The sequence below is a fragment of the Anopheles maculipalpis genome, chromosome 3RL, assembly GCF_943734695.1.
Source record: "Anopheles maculipalpis chromosome 3RL, idAnoMacuDA_375_x, whole genome shotgun sequence".
NCBI classification, from domain to species: Eukaryota; Metazoa; Arthropoda; class Insecta; order Diptera; family Culicidae; genus Anopheles; species Anopheles maculipalpis.
The window spans coordinates 32,619,687-32,634,112 of NC_064872.1; the positions used below are offsets into that span (position 1 = coordinate 32,619,687).

At 40.2% G+C, this 14,426-nt stretch overlaps 2 protein-coding genes across 9 annotated transcripts in view; one reads left to right on the top strand and one right to left on the bottom strand.

The window, feature by feature from the left end:
* LOC126564205 (sodium/hydrogen exchanger 7) overlaps nucleotides 1-14,426 on the top strand; it is a 714,899-nt gene that overhangs the window by 524,965 nt on the left and 175,508 nt on the right. The window lies entirely within an intron of this gene.
* Nucleotides 6,440-14,426, bottom strand: part of LOC126565815 (solute carrier organic anion transporter family member 4A1) — a 31,786-nt gene continuing 23,799 nt past the window's right edge. The window contains exons 5-7 of the mRNA XM_050223025.1: nucleotides 9,644-10,023; nucleotides 6,710-7,493; nucleotides 6,440-6,623 (exon numbers count right to left, since the gene is read on the bottom strand). Of these exons, the coding sequence (XP_050078982.1) occupies nucleotides 6,440-6,623; nucleotides 6,710-7,493; nucleotides 9,644-10,023 (1,348 nt within the window). The remainder of the gene's footprint in view (nucleotides 6,624-6,709; nucleotides 7,494-9,643; nucleotides 10,024-14,426) is intronic.

The window sequence follows — 14,426 nt, forward strand, 5'->3', positions numbered from 1 at the left end:
ACACTTTCACAACCGACATGGCAAGATTGCAAAATATACTTTGACAATAAAATTGTTCATACAATATGCATGGTGTTATCGTGTCCAACAATCCAGTGCTGGACGACACACAATCAGTGCTTTGGCCACTTAACAGCTGCAGCTATATTTGGGCAACTAAACCAACGTCAACTCCGATGATTATTCTGTATTAACTCACTTCAGCCCTCTCATGTTTCAGGCGTAACACGACCCTTTTAGCTGCTAGCGTGCTGTAAAATATAAGCCTTCCATGAATTTCGGAAAGGGTACGCTTACAATACGGTGTAATAATTCAGTGTTTCAGTAATTTCCGGTGTTTGATATCCACCGCGTGGACAAACAGAGATACAAGGCATCGATAATGCAAGTCCCTTCGGTGTACAAAACTTTGAGTAAATGTGATACACAACAGTAGACGGTTTGTTTGTACTGAAGAGGCATAAAGTACAGTTCATTCAAAATTTGGTCACTCTATGTTAAGTACAGTAGTGCCCTCAGTGGAGCAATATGGAATTTTTGACACCTTTGAGTAGATATTGTAAAAAATAGAAAATCGTCGTTCAGGAACAATGTCAGCTGAGCGGGAAGGTGTTGAGAGCGTTACAGACTAACCCTTTGACTTTCGGGTGGGGATATTGCAAAGAAAAAGCACGGTGCAGCATAAGTACCGTCAGAAGAAGAATCGGATTGAGTGCAGATTTCCGCTCTTTTCGTGCCTGAAAGCCACCAAACAGAACTCTGAAGAACGAGGTACGCGGGTTGCATTCTTATGGATGACGAAAAGTACATAAAATAGATTTTTGGGGCTCATGGTATGACAAGTCATCTGCAGCTGTGGAGGCACAAAATACGGGGTTTTATAACAAATCAATCCATGAACTCGACAGTTTATGAAGATCGGTGTCTGGGAAAGTGTGTTTTGCTTTTTAATAAAGCTCTTAAAGGCCCCATTAAGCTCTGGCCAGATTTGCCAACACCCCAACACGCATACTATTGGAAAAAAAGCTACTGAAGTGGATAAACCAGTCGTGCGCCAGCTTATGAGAGATGAGCTTAAATTCATCCGTACATAAACAAATATATTTTTCTTGAATTGTGTGATACAGAGTTTCTGAAAAAATGTTTTATTTTTTGTCTAATTTTTTAATCGTACTTATATGTACTTTCAGGGGGCACCCTTTATGTGGACCGGCGTGACCTAGTAGATCGTTCAGGCAAGAGGAAAAAACATTCCACATAATAATGCTCACTCAAGAGGTACGGCAGGTATACGTATTTTCATGTTGAAATCGGAGCTTAAATTTTAAGTATGTTTGGAATAGGCCTTATGATTAAGTTTTAACGGGAAAACTGCTGATCGTTAGAGCATACGAGAATCTTTTCTGTCGATCTTTACACAGTTCGCTTTTCCTGGGATTATTCGCTTAGAATAAGACAGATTCAGATTAAGCTTTTGCACTGCTTATATTCACTAAACTATTCTAGATCGTACGCTGTCGCATATACTACCAGGCTACCCTATTCGGAGCATTATCTATATATATAATAAGGGTTTCATTAAGGCCAACGATTACGTTTTAGAGTATGAGCTAATTTTGTCTTATTGGCGTTAATATAGGTCCCATGTTGAGAGCTACTCTTATCCACAGACCGTCTGGTGCAGAGTTTTAGATCTTCGCAAATTCTAACCACTTCTGAGGAATTTTTTGGTCTTATAAGACTTGATGGAGACTAGAACTTGGCGAATGGCTTCACGATCTTCAACTGTGCTGCTCAGCTTTTTTTTACTATTTTAATCATAATTGTCTCAAATCAACGGATTTCAACGATAGATTAAAGACAAAATGGAAATGATGAAATACAGTTACTATAGCGAGGAAATGACCCGTTAATATAGTGTATAAAAACACTCAACAAATGCGGTGTTGACAATACGGCGCAAGCCGTCATTGTTAAAATAAATAAATTAAATAAATATAGTTGATTTCAATTTGAAAAATTCTAATTTATCTCTTCTTTTGGCATCATCAAAATTCAGTCACTGACTACCACTGTATAAAAGCAATCAAATCGCAATCTAAGAAGATATTCATCTCAACAATTTTTGTAGATCAAGTTGCCAACACATCAGCTGGCACAGGCCAATTTTTCTAAAGCTTTTGATTATGAAACAACAACCTGCCACTGGACGTACGCATTCCGATGTTTGTTGACGACTTTGTTGGCATAAAAACAACATAATAAACATATTCTTGTGTACGACTGAACCTCCGAAACATGCTAATAGTCTTTTTCTATTTTTTTTAAACTAAAAACTTCAATTTGTAAATAAGAAACACACGCAAGTTGGCGCTTTGCCATCGCTGAATGTTAGAAAAGTTTATCAGCCATGCTCGCAAATTGGGTAGACCAACTTTATTACGCCTTCCTTTTAGTGTTGATTTATCTAACTCCGAAGGAAAAGCTATAACATCTTATTGGAATAGCAAACATGCTTTTGCTCCACCTTCCTTTGGCCGGATCTGAACACATTTTCTCTCACCGTACGGTCACCACGAAACATGTCAATGACAGATTTCCGGTGCTAAAGTCAATCTCCTTCGGAGCTCCACTTTTGGTGCGGCGAAGGCTTAAAGTTGTTTTCGAGTTTAGTGGACGAATAAGTGGAAGGTGGCGTGAATATTTAAGGTCACGCTGTATTAATATCGTGCGTTAAAGACTTCGGAAAGTGTAAAAGACGCATAAGACAAGCTTTTGGAATGGAAGGAGAATGGAGAATTCTTCACACGGCAGGACCGGAGTTAACATCTCATCCAAATCGTAGCCCTCCATAGTGAGGACTAACTAACTATCCAACTACGAAGTATCTGCAAATCTAGTAAGCCATTCGATTGCTGGTGATAATCTAGTAGGTCTTTACGTCAAGAATGGGGAGAGCGAGAGTTTGTGTGTGTATTCAATAAAGACTGCTCAAATGTTATTGAACTTACCTTCTTCTATATTATCAAGCTGAAACCATTAACGGCTATACTTGTTTTACCGAGTGATTTCTTTCTTCTAAGCGCACCTTTTCTGCTACACTTTTTGCACCGATAGCACTTTATATTGCACTTTGTTTCTTCACACAGCACTGGTAGAGGGACAAACGAAACGAAACGGGAACGGGGATGAGATTAGAAGCATATTTTCCTTTTAATATACCAGCTTCACACCAAACACTTGAAAAAACAATCGCGTCGGCCAGCCAGCTTTAAGATTATAAATACAAAATCACACACACTTCACGGCACTGTGCTGAGAAACTGAGGCTGGCTGGCTTGGTTGGCTGGCAAACACAATCGCTTTTCTTTGTAGCTCGCCGTACAGCATAAACATTCACACACACGCACGCGCGACCACTTCCATTACGTTACCGATTGGCAGCATACACATGCAGCAGCCTTTGGCATGCTTTGATGCTCGCTTTCTTGGTTGATCATCATCTAAGCAGCCAGCAGCAGCCACGTTGCCTATCGACATCACACTTAGTAAGCCAAGTGCACATACTCACACACACTACCAAACACCACATTACGTAGATGAAAACGTGTACCCTCCCCCCCCCCACCCCTCCCATATAATCCCTTTTTGTGGGAGGGTGTTGTGTTTAATCGCACGTGCCAAAATTATCCCCAAAAAACTGTTTTTCATTTAACAAGTGAGGTGAACAACAAATTTCCCTCAAAATACTAAGAAGGATGGTTTCAATATTAGGAGGAAAATAAATCTATAAAATAGAATAAAATCCTCTACCAACTGATGGGCCGATTTGGTATTGGGATGCATTGCAACACAGACACGCTTTTCAGTCAGCCACCCCGAGCAATCAGCTGTGTGTTTTGTGCCCCACACACACACACACACCCGATGGGTTATGAAACATGACCATGGCCTCCCCACACCCTGCCGGTGAGCGGAGAGGGGGAGGGGGGGGGAGAGGGTTGCATGCAACCGACCGAAATAGACGAGAGTCGTCGGCGGTCCTTGGTGACATATTCGAAGAAAATCGATCATCGGGGGTTGGGAAACGGCAAAAAGGTGCATTTTCTTCAAGGGGCAAGCTGCTCTAGACGTGTGTGTGTGTTTTTTTCTCTAGTTATTTTCCTTTTTGACACTTGCGGAACACTTACGAAGTGTACAAACAAAAAAGGAAAAACCTCGTCAGAGTAGCACGCAGCCAATAACAACAATTTGGGACGGAAAAGTGGCACGTTTCGCTTGATTTGTTCAATTTTTCATAACTGATTCGATGAGCTAAATTAAATTTCTCGTCACCTAGTGCGCAAAATAGTGGCCCAGTATGCTATCAGCTGTTCCGTCGTTTGTTCTGTACATTATTGTTGCGTTTTATGATTGCTTCATGCCCGATGCTGCTGTGAAGCTGCCCAACATAGAACATAGAATCGTAATCAATCGTGTGCTAGCGGAAGCATTAAACTACACATGAGGGCACTTGTACCACTCACAATCAACTTATCTAAACGCACAAATGTGAAATAAATTTCACGCGATCCAAGCCACCATATTTCGTCACAACAAAACATTCACCCTCGCCTTGTGGTCTTGGCGACGACTTCTTCGCTTCATCTCACGACCATCGACACGACACACACAAAGCTTCACCATTTTTTCTAGCACACTTTCTCGCCTTGCGTGTAATTGCATGGCCAGAAAAGAACTTAGCACAACTTACGTAACGAAACTTAAGTACATTTTTACCAACCCGTTGCTCTTTTTTTTCTTTTTTAGAAGCAAAAGTTTCTCGCTTTTGTTTATGGACGCGACGGAACAACACACACGTCTTGCTCGTGCAGAAGAAACCCGATTTTTGACAGGAACGGTTGACGTACACGTACACAATGCTCTCACTTCTCGCTTGCTTTTTTCTCCTCGGTCCCGGGTGCAAGTGAACGAACGGGGCGCGTTCCCAGCTGACGTTTGGTTGGGCGGTGGTCCTGCTACGCGTTCGTAATAGGTGCCTTCAGTCGTGGCTCTTGAAGAAATTATTGTTAGCTGTCAAAATACGTACACGGTTTCCACTATGTCTTCATGTTGGGAACAAATGTTTTTTTAAATATTATTGTTGCTATCAAAACATTTTCTATTCATTTGTTTATGAAGAGTTAGAGTAAAAAGTCTTACGAAGCGGTGAATTTCGAGTTGAATCTTCGGTCCTACTGTGTGAACAACAATGTCACTAAAGAACGACTTGATTCGGTGTTTGATAAATTATTAAATGAGAAAATTTGGGTTCTTTTATAAATTTCTGCTTATTTGTGAACATCGAAACTCAAAATTAATTTAATCATTATTTTTTCTAACCAAACTTAAACGTGTATAGACACCTTCATGATTATTGCTTAGTGCGCCACCTATCGAGCAATAGCGCAAAGTAGCCATACCGTCATTTAAACTTGAAAAGCCTACGGAAAAATAAACGAGGAAATATCATTGAATCGCTAACACAAAACCGTTTTCAGTAGGTTTTTCCAATGTGATAGGTAATCTATCTTCTTCTTCTTCTACTACTTCTCCTTAGCTTAACCACCTACTAGGCCACGCCAACCATCGAATGGCTTACTAGACTTGCCGATACCATTTAGATGGTTAGTCAGTCGACACTACGGGGGAACGGTCCTCCAGATGGGATTTTAATCCCAGTCCTGCCGTGTGAGAACCGGTGCCGCTATCGCATCCTAGACCTCTCCTAAGTGATCAAAGGAAACTACAATTTTCTTTCATTTTATGACGTCAAAATAATTTCACTAGTAGCTACTATTACCTTCTATCATCAAGTACAGAAATTTCTTAATTCAAGGTTTCATTTTATTCAAATGCATCTTACACACTATAGAGCCTACACGTCTTAGCTTTGTTTTTGGCAGTACGTACATATACATATACGATAAAGGTTCTGTATGAAAAGGGTCGTTTATCAGGTGTTGGGCTAATTCTATTCCAAAGACCTCATAAAAAACTGAGAAGCGTTTGTTCGTTTAATACGGGAATCAGTCCATCCTGAGAATCATTTGGCCTCAGACAGAGAATTCTACAATTGGAGAAAAATTATGCCCTACAAAACAACATCAACCACAGTCAGCGACTCGATTCGCTGACTAAATTCTACCTTTACTAAACTTACTGGAACTTACTGGCGCAGTCGCTACACGTATCTGGATGGTATAAATTTTACATACTTTATTAAGACAAATCTGCATTAAATAGCGATGTGTGTTTGATGGAATGCGTGAACGAAGAAACAAACACGACTACTATATGACACTTAAGAATACGTTTGACTTTAGCAATAATAGTTTGCTACTTGAAGTGACGAGTTTTGAGCAACGGTTTGGCATCGTGATTGATCAAAAAGGATCACTCAATACTTTTCTACGGTGATAGGATTCGCGTGACCGTTTGAGGTTAGTTTTTGGTTTGTTGCTTCTGGTTTTGGATGTGATTCACCGTTCGTGATGACTTTGGGCGGTATGTAGTAGAACCAGGCGCCGAAAAAGAATAGTATGGAACACGCCTTGCCGATCAGGGCCAGTAATAGCATATACCTAGAAAGGGAAAGAGAGAGAGAATAACCATAATAATTGTGATAACATCACTTAGTACAAGCGATAACAACATCAAACAGCCTTACTTGCTCATGTACGCATTATCATAAACCAAACATGCGCCGTGATCCTCACAGCTCGATTCCTGCCACAAGATGCACGTTTCGTCGATAAGCCGTCCGAAGATCATCGGTGCTGGAATGGTACCGAGCACACGGACCTTGATCCACTGTATCCCAAGCGCAAACGAACGTTGATCGTCGTGGACACACCGGAGCGTCGCCGACAGGGCCGGCATCGTCGCCAGAAAGGTGAAGAACATCACCAAAAAGCACAGCATCACAAAGATCCACAGATGGTCACACTGCGACTGGCACATCGTATTGACCGCATCGTAACTTCCTCCACCGTACAACGGTCCCGCCTCACCGTGAAACGTCGCATTGATGCAGGTACAGTCCCGGTAAACTTTGGCATTTTCCAGATTGATTTCCTCACTGCACCCCGCATGACACGGCGAATAGTACATGACCCCATCCGCACCACAGATTGGTTCGTAGTTACGCCGGCTACAGGCACATCGGTCATTGCACGCATTGTCCAGATTCTTGGGCAGATAGTACAGATCACGTGGTTCCGTCGTGTGGGCGTAAGCGCGACTGTCAAGATTTTCGTGTGGAAAGTAGGGGGCTGTCACGCCGGCAAACGTGAGATTGGGACAGGATAGGAAAAAACACACCGTAAATAGGGCTGCAAAAATTGTTGCAAACAGACAAAACTTGATGATGCCCGAGCAGGACAGGTGAAGCTTTTTCACCAGATAGCCACCGAGGAAGGTTCCACCACCGCCGGCAGGTACCGTTATTATTCCTGCGGGATTAAAACAAGACAAGTGATTAATTTATTTGCTTCAATTTATAGTTTTGTGCATGAACATGTTAATAACAAAAAAAATAATTCTTAAGTGCGTTGTTGAGACTAGGCTTAAGTATAAAATGTGATTTTAGAGGATTTTTATTTAATTTTCCGTTAGAGTATTACAGCTCGATGTACATATTTTAATACATATTAGATTGAAAATGGGGGAACATATATTAAAATAAATAAATTAAGAAATGCGCTTCTTCTAGGCTTAACGACATCTAAGGTCACGCCCGCCATCGAAATGGCTTACTAGACTACCTACATATATACTACGTAGTTGAACAGTCATGGGATTTGGATTGGGTTTGAACCTTTGAATACCTTAAACCTGCCATCTTTTACACCTAAAATTTTTGTTTCTTATTCTGCCAAAGTCCTAGGTTTAATCGTCCAGGCCTCATTAATTTGCCTTACATCCCTAGCCCTACCTAGAGTGTTAAAACATGTTCTCTTGAGGAGTCTTAGGACTTGCACAGGAGGCCTTTCATTGAACAGTCCTCACAAGGCTTCAATGGTTGAAATCTGACAGCACCCAAGAAATGCTCTGTCTTGCGATTTCTTCTTCTTCTTCTTGGTTTAACGACCTCTAAGGTCATGCCGGCCATCGAAATGGCTTACTAGACCTACCGATACCACGTAGTTGGTTAGTCAGTCCTCACTACGGGGGGACGATCCGGATGGGATTAGAACCCCGGTCGTGCCGTTTGAAGACCGGCGCCGCTGTTGCATATACCACCGTGCCGCCCCATCTTGCGATTTATAGAGGACAATACTCGGTGTCCTTTATCAGGGAAAGAATTAAAGAATTTTGATTACCAAGAAGAAACCTTTCTTGTCAATATAGCTTGCTAAAAAAGCCACATTAACGCTCAAGGGACTCCTTCACTTTTTCCATGAATCTTTTGGAATAAATCAAGTTATAAATTAGTAATACACTAGGTAAATTAGTATAGACACATAAAAATTTGAAAAATGTAACCTAATTTGCAAAAGCTAGTAGTCAGTAGTATCGTAGTATCTAAATCGATCTAGTAAAGCTAGTAGTATCAAATTCGATCATTGGCACTACTCAAGCTGGGAAACAATTTCACGGTTGAAATAGGACAATGAAGTAGCTCCAAGTGATTTAACTTTTATCATGAATAAAACACATAGTCAGTATTTAATAGCTTGCAAGACAATGTAGGATTGTACGATAGACACTGGGAATCACCTCGTGAAGAAGACTTATGCTGACGGTGACTGCATTATCGACCGAAAAAACTACCAATTCCTCTAATGAGAGATTGAAAGAATTTTTAAACCCATTTGAATTGTTATTTGTAATACACAGATAGTTCATTATCATCAGATGTCCATGAGTGACTCCCATGAAAACGGTCACCAAGAAGGTAGACAATTTTTGTGGAAGAGTCACATTGGGAACTTGGCAAAGAGTCGCACTTTCCCGACCACTGGGTTCATTGTTTAGATAAATAAGTCCTACAAGGATCGTTCAACAATCAAGCTCTAAACGAGCTCATCCAAATCGTCACTTCTTTGCTGATTAACAACTAGTTGAATGCTTATTTCAATCCTTGAATAAAGATCTTTTCAATTAAAAATAGTTCTTTTTATGATGTTTGATTCGCTTCTTGGAGAAGGCAAAATAACATTAACTCTAGCAGGAGGAGAAGTAGCTTGCAAAATTAACAACATCAAGGTATAATTTTACTATTTTCATCAAGCTTTTAATATAATTTCTCTAGGATCTAGTTGTGTACTCCAACCAGGACAATAAGCGAAATGAATATAAATAAAAAATAAAAGAAAAGATTTTTGAAACAACTCAATTTTATTACGGATGTAATGTTTTGAGCGTATTAAAATGTGAAATGTCTACTAAAACCTGTGTTTTTTCTTAGCATCAAACGAGAAACATCCTTCATAATAATTAATATGATTATACTAGAAACAATATTATTTAAAAGAAAATAATTCAAAAAGAAAAAAGAACCTTCTAGAAATTTCCCAATAGCATGTACATATTCCACTCCAAAAGGGCATAAGACCTTATAAATTTATTTCAAAAAACATTTTCAACGATCAACACTTACCCATCAGCAGCGCCGACCATACCGCCGTCACACTGAACTGATTCTCGATCAGCTTCGGCAGAAACACGGCAAACCCGGATATGACCAGCCCTTCGGAAGCACCGGCCAGGTTAAGGAAGAAAAACGTCGGATTGCGTAGCAACGCGAGCAGCGCACGTGGAATCTGCTTGATCTTGGTGAACGCTTCCTGGTGGCGCTCTCCATCGCCATCACCGCCACCGCGGTGAGCTTCCGACACCTTCTGCAGCTTTTCCGAACCGGGCAGGGCGGGCGGATAGGCCAGGATGGGGATGGCCAGCAGCAAACAGAACGCTGCCATAAAAACGAACCCAACCCACCAGGCACCGACCCATACCTTGCTGTGTGGCGTTAGCCCGAGACTATGGTGAGAGAGATGTGAAGTAAAGAAAGCAAATAAAAAGAGAAGGGAAAAAACAGGTAAGGTTAATAAATAGAATAATATAGTATCGTGCACGTGAGTGTTGGTGGATGCGAAGGAATGAAGCAACCGTACAAATGCGTGTTTTTCCGGCAAATCCTTATACCAGTCCCTATGCCGGATGCGGAACCCGGATATATGAGGTTAGATAAAAAGTGTTTTTAATGGCGGATGTCCTCACAGTGGCAATGTGGTCTATTTTCTCGTCCGGAAGCACATGTACATTGTTTGTGCCACGGATTCGGTAGTCACGTTGTCGTTTTTGCTCGCGTTACGATGGTTACAATCCGCCGCCGTAGTTACAACCGGGTGCAATTGTTCCGGACTGAGCGCGCGTAACGCTCGGGAACGCCGCTGCACGGAATCACTGCGTAGAGGACAATGGTGCACGACTTAAATGGCAATATTGACACCGTGTTCGTTTCCGAGCTTCCGAAACCGGCTCGACTGTGTGGCCAGCTCGTTCATAAGCTTAGTTTTATGCGCGTCCAGTCCACACACGGGAAAGCGACCATGAGGGATTTTGGCTGTGTTTTTTTTTTCTTCTCCAAATCATACTCGAATGGGGAAAAATGGAACTCACGCGAGAAAAGACAATTAAAAAATGATAAATGCACATCGCTAAGGGTGAATGTGAGGAAAGGGAGAGGAGCAAAAAAAAAATGGTTATCCTGAAATTCTGTGCCCCACGAAGAATGCCATAGAAATCCACTCAGTCCGGTGGGATCAAGCTACTTTTTCGATTTTTATTTTGCAGCTCGAAAACGTAAAACAGCGCGTTCGCCGGTTGTGGTGACGTGTTCATTCATTAAAATCAACTTTTCCCATGGATTACAAATGGGATTTTAGCTTGACCGAGCGCAGAATGCGTTTTGTTCATTCATTTATCGATCTATTGTGTTTGGACCAAGTCAAGTGGTCACATGAAACAAACTGGTTTTGGAAATGCACCGAATCCAGGAACGGATGCTAGGAACGCAGAGGCTTTTTTTATTTGAATGAAGTAGGGAGTTTTCTCTCACACATGTGCAATACTTTAATTAAGAGCACAGGTGATCATCAATCATCGTGTGTGTGTGTGTGTCTCCACGATCGATCGATTACGGTAGGCAATCCATCTTTTGCATAATCGGGAAGTCATTAAAAACAGTTTAACAAATTGTATTTTGCAGCTGAATTTGTGTCACCATTTGTCGAGGGTTAAGCGTTATTGAAGCGTTGTGAAAAAAGAAGAAAAACTGCATTTAAAGTACCGTAAAGCATCGAAGCAGATTTTGAAATCGTGGCTATGTTTTAGCAAAAATAAAAATATAACAAAACTATGTTATGTAGCGATATAGAATTAATGATAAGGTTCTAAGTCCTGGTAAGGACCTAAAAGAACAAATGTATCTTTGGAATATTCAAAATATCCTAGACTATCTCCAACTATCTCCACCGGGCGGCCCGGTGGTATAGGCGACACCGGCTCCGATCTTCAAACGGCAGGACCGGGGTTCAAATCCCATCCGGACCGTCCCCCCGTAGTGAGGACTGACTAACCAACTAAGTGGTATCGGTAGGTCTAGTAAGCCATTTCAATGGCCGGCATGACCTTAGAGATCGTTAAGCCAAGAAGGAGAAGAAGAAGAAGACTACCTCTGACTATTGCTTAAATAAAGTCAAGGGATGCCAGTAATGACAGGCTAAGACTTCCAGAGGCTGTAGAGCCAAAGAAAAAGAAGCAGTATGAATTAGTTGGTACTACTTTAAACCTACAATTTGGAACTATAGATTCATTTTTGTTTCTTCAGTAAGAAAACAAACCCTAATCTATTATAGAGATGTCAATTTTAGACTTATATGGGCTAAAGAGTAATATAGGCCCTCAAGTTGCACGCAGCAAACTCACATGCAAGCTCTACAGTCGTTTGTGAACATGGCTGAGTAGGTCATATTGAAAATATTAAAACTTATTTATTTATTTATTTACATTTTATTATTACGGTCCAGTGCCGTATTGTCAACACCGTTGTGTTGAGTAGATTTTCACATATTGATAAGGCATTTCCTCCTTATTCTTTGCCTTATCCCGGGCATACTCGGTTAAAATATTAAAACTATTGGTTTATAAAATAAAAAAAAAACCTACTTTAACTAGTTTTGATAAATTTTTAGTAATTCAATAAACTTTCTACTCAAATCATGTTTAGATATTATTTTTTCCGTATATTGAGCCATTTAAATTAAAGAATATAACTCACTATAGAATTAATTGGCTAAGGAGTAATAAAGGCCCTCAAGTTGTACGGGATTCATCTCATGCAAGCTTGTGTGAAAAATCACGGTAGATTGTGACCATTATGCGTAGGACATAAAAACATTATTTAATTAAATCATTATTAAAATGAGAAAAAGGAGGAATGAGGAAAATTATTTGAAATTATTGTTAAGTGTCGCAAAAGCTAGTTTATGCATAAGACTAATTTATAAAAACCTTTCACTAACTTATTTCATCATTCAAACGAGACAGTTCATACTGTACTTGAAATAATTCTATAGTGAGTCATATTTTTTTATTTAAGCCAATATACGGAAAAAATCATTTTTAAACATGATTTGAATAGAAAGTTGATTGAATTACTAAAATTTTATTAAAACTAGTTAAAATATGATTATTTTCGGATTTTATAAACCAATAGTTTAAATATTTTAAATATGTCCTACTCTGCCATGTTCACAAACGACTTTGGAGCTTGCATGTGAGTTTGCTGCGTGCAACATGAGGGCCTATATTACTCTTTAGTCCTCTTTAGCCCTAAAGCGTTCTCCAGTTTTCCTCAGTCCACTCTGACTTCTGTTCTTTGTCAATGGCTATTTGTATTCCCTGATGTCCCGATAAATGTTATGCCATTTTGTTTGAGATATTTCTATATTTCTATTTGAGATATTTCTCCGTACAAACACACTCCACTGGCTTCTTGGATTAGACACCATAGAGGATCGACATTCCCACTTCTGGTCTTGCTTTATAGCAAGTCGCTTTTCGCATGTTCTGGATGTTCTTTCAGCCATTCCTCTTTAAACTCTAAACCGCTGTCTAGGCGAATGATCTCCCTTATACATTCCATCTCGCCATACGCGATTTGAACCATCCGAACGAACCTTTCATTAGAGCGCTCTCGGATTTCAATAGCTCGTATCACCTGTTCGACTACAATGTCCCTGGGTACCACGTTATGTCTCATATACCCGAGTCCTCGGACTTTCATCCACTTTAGCGTTCCCCGCATTTTGTAAGTTTCCTACTGTTTTTACTCACATTCCCTTAATTAATAAAAATACTTTGTGAAACCCAAGTGACAGACAAGTTAATTTAAATAAATAAATACAAAAAAATGAATAAATAATCTAATAAATATGCTAATAAAGCTAATAAATAATAAAATGAAGAAATAAATATGACGTACTTTGGCCGCACTTGCAGCTTGTGGAACAAGCAACACTGCTTAGAAACACGAGAACCAGGCTTAGCAAATTTGTCCATGGTCAAGGATTTATTTGTAATTTTTTTTTTGCTAGTTTACTATTTTCCATTTTTTACTTCTTGTTTAGCGCCATACAAGACTTTTTAAGCTTATCGCCATCGAAAGGTTAAAAATAAAGTTTTGCGTGATAAAATTTGAACTTTGCAGTGCAATCGGTGCAGCTTCATTGTGCTTCTGTCACTCGCGTGAATGCTGCTGCCATCCTTGATTTTTTCGGGGGTATCCAAACACAAATAGACAAATAAAAAATAAGCAAAATATGCAAACAAAATTGATGTTGTTATACAAATATTCCAACCACACAATTTAAGACCTATTCGAAACAAACAATTTCACTGGTTAGCACATCTACCGTTTGTGGTTTTCTGTGGCTATACAATGTGGCTAAACCACATTGTGTTGTTGCATATACGTAAAAACATGCTTCCTTTCCGAACCTACTATGCAAAAATGCTTATTACCTTTTGCGCAGCATAACGAATTGCTTATTATGGAAATGCTTCGACACTAGCGTCGCACCATTGACGCGCCGTTGCTTCACCTGTGGCTGAAGGTTGATATATTTCCACCAACACACAGCACAACATCGTCGACCGTAACACAATTTGCTCGGCAAACGGCAATGCACCGCCATAACCTGCGAAATGGCGGGCACGAGGGCACGATCGATCATTTCAACCGGCGGTGGGTGGGACGTAATCTTTTTGTCGTGAAGGAAGACATTTTTGCTGCTGTTGTTATGTGAGCTGAAGGTGAATTTTGCTGGTTTGTGTACATAGGAAGCAACAGGATGGTTTGTTCTTGTTTGCCCAACGGC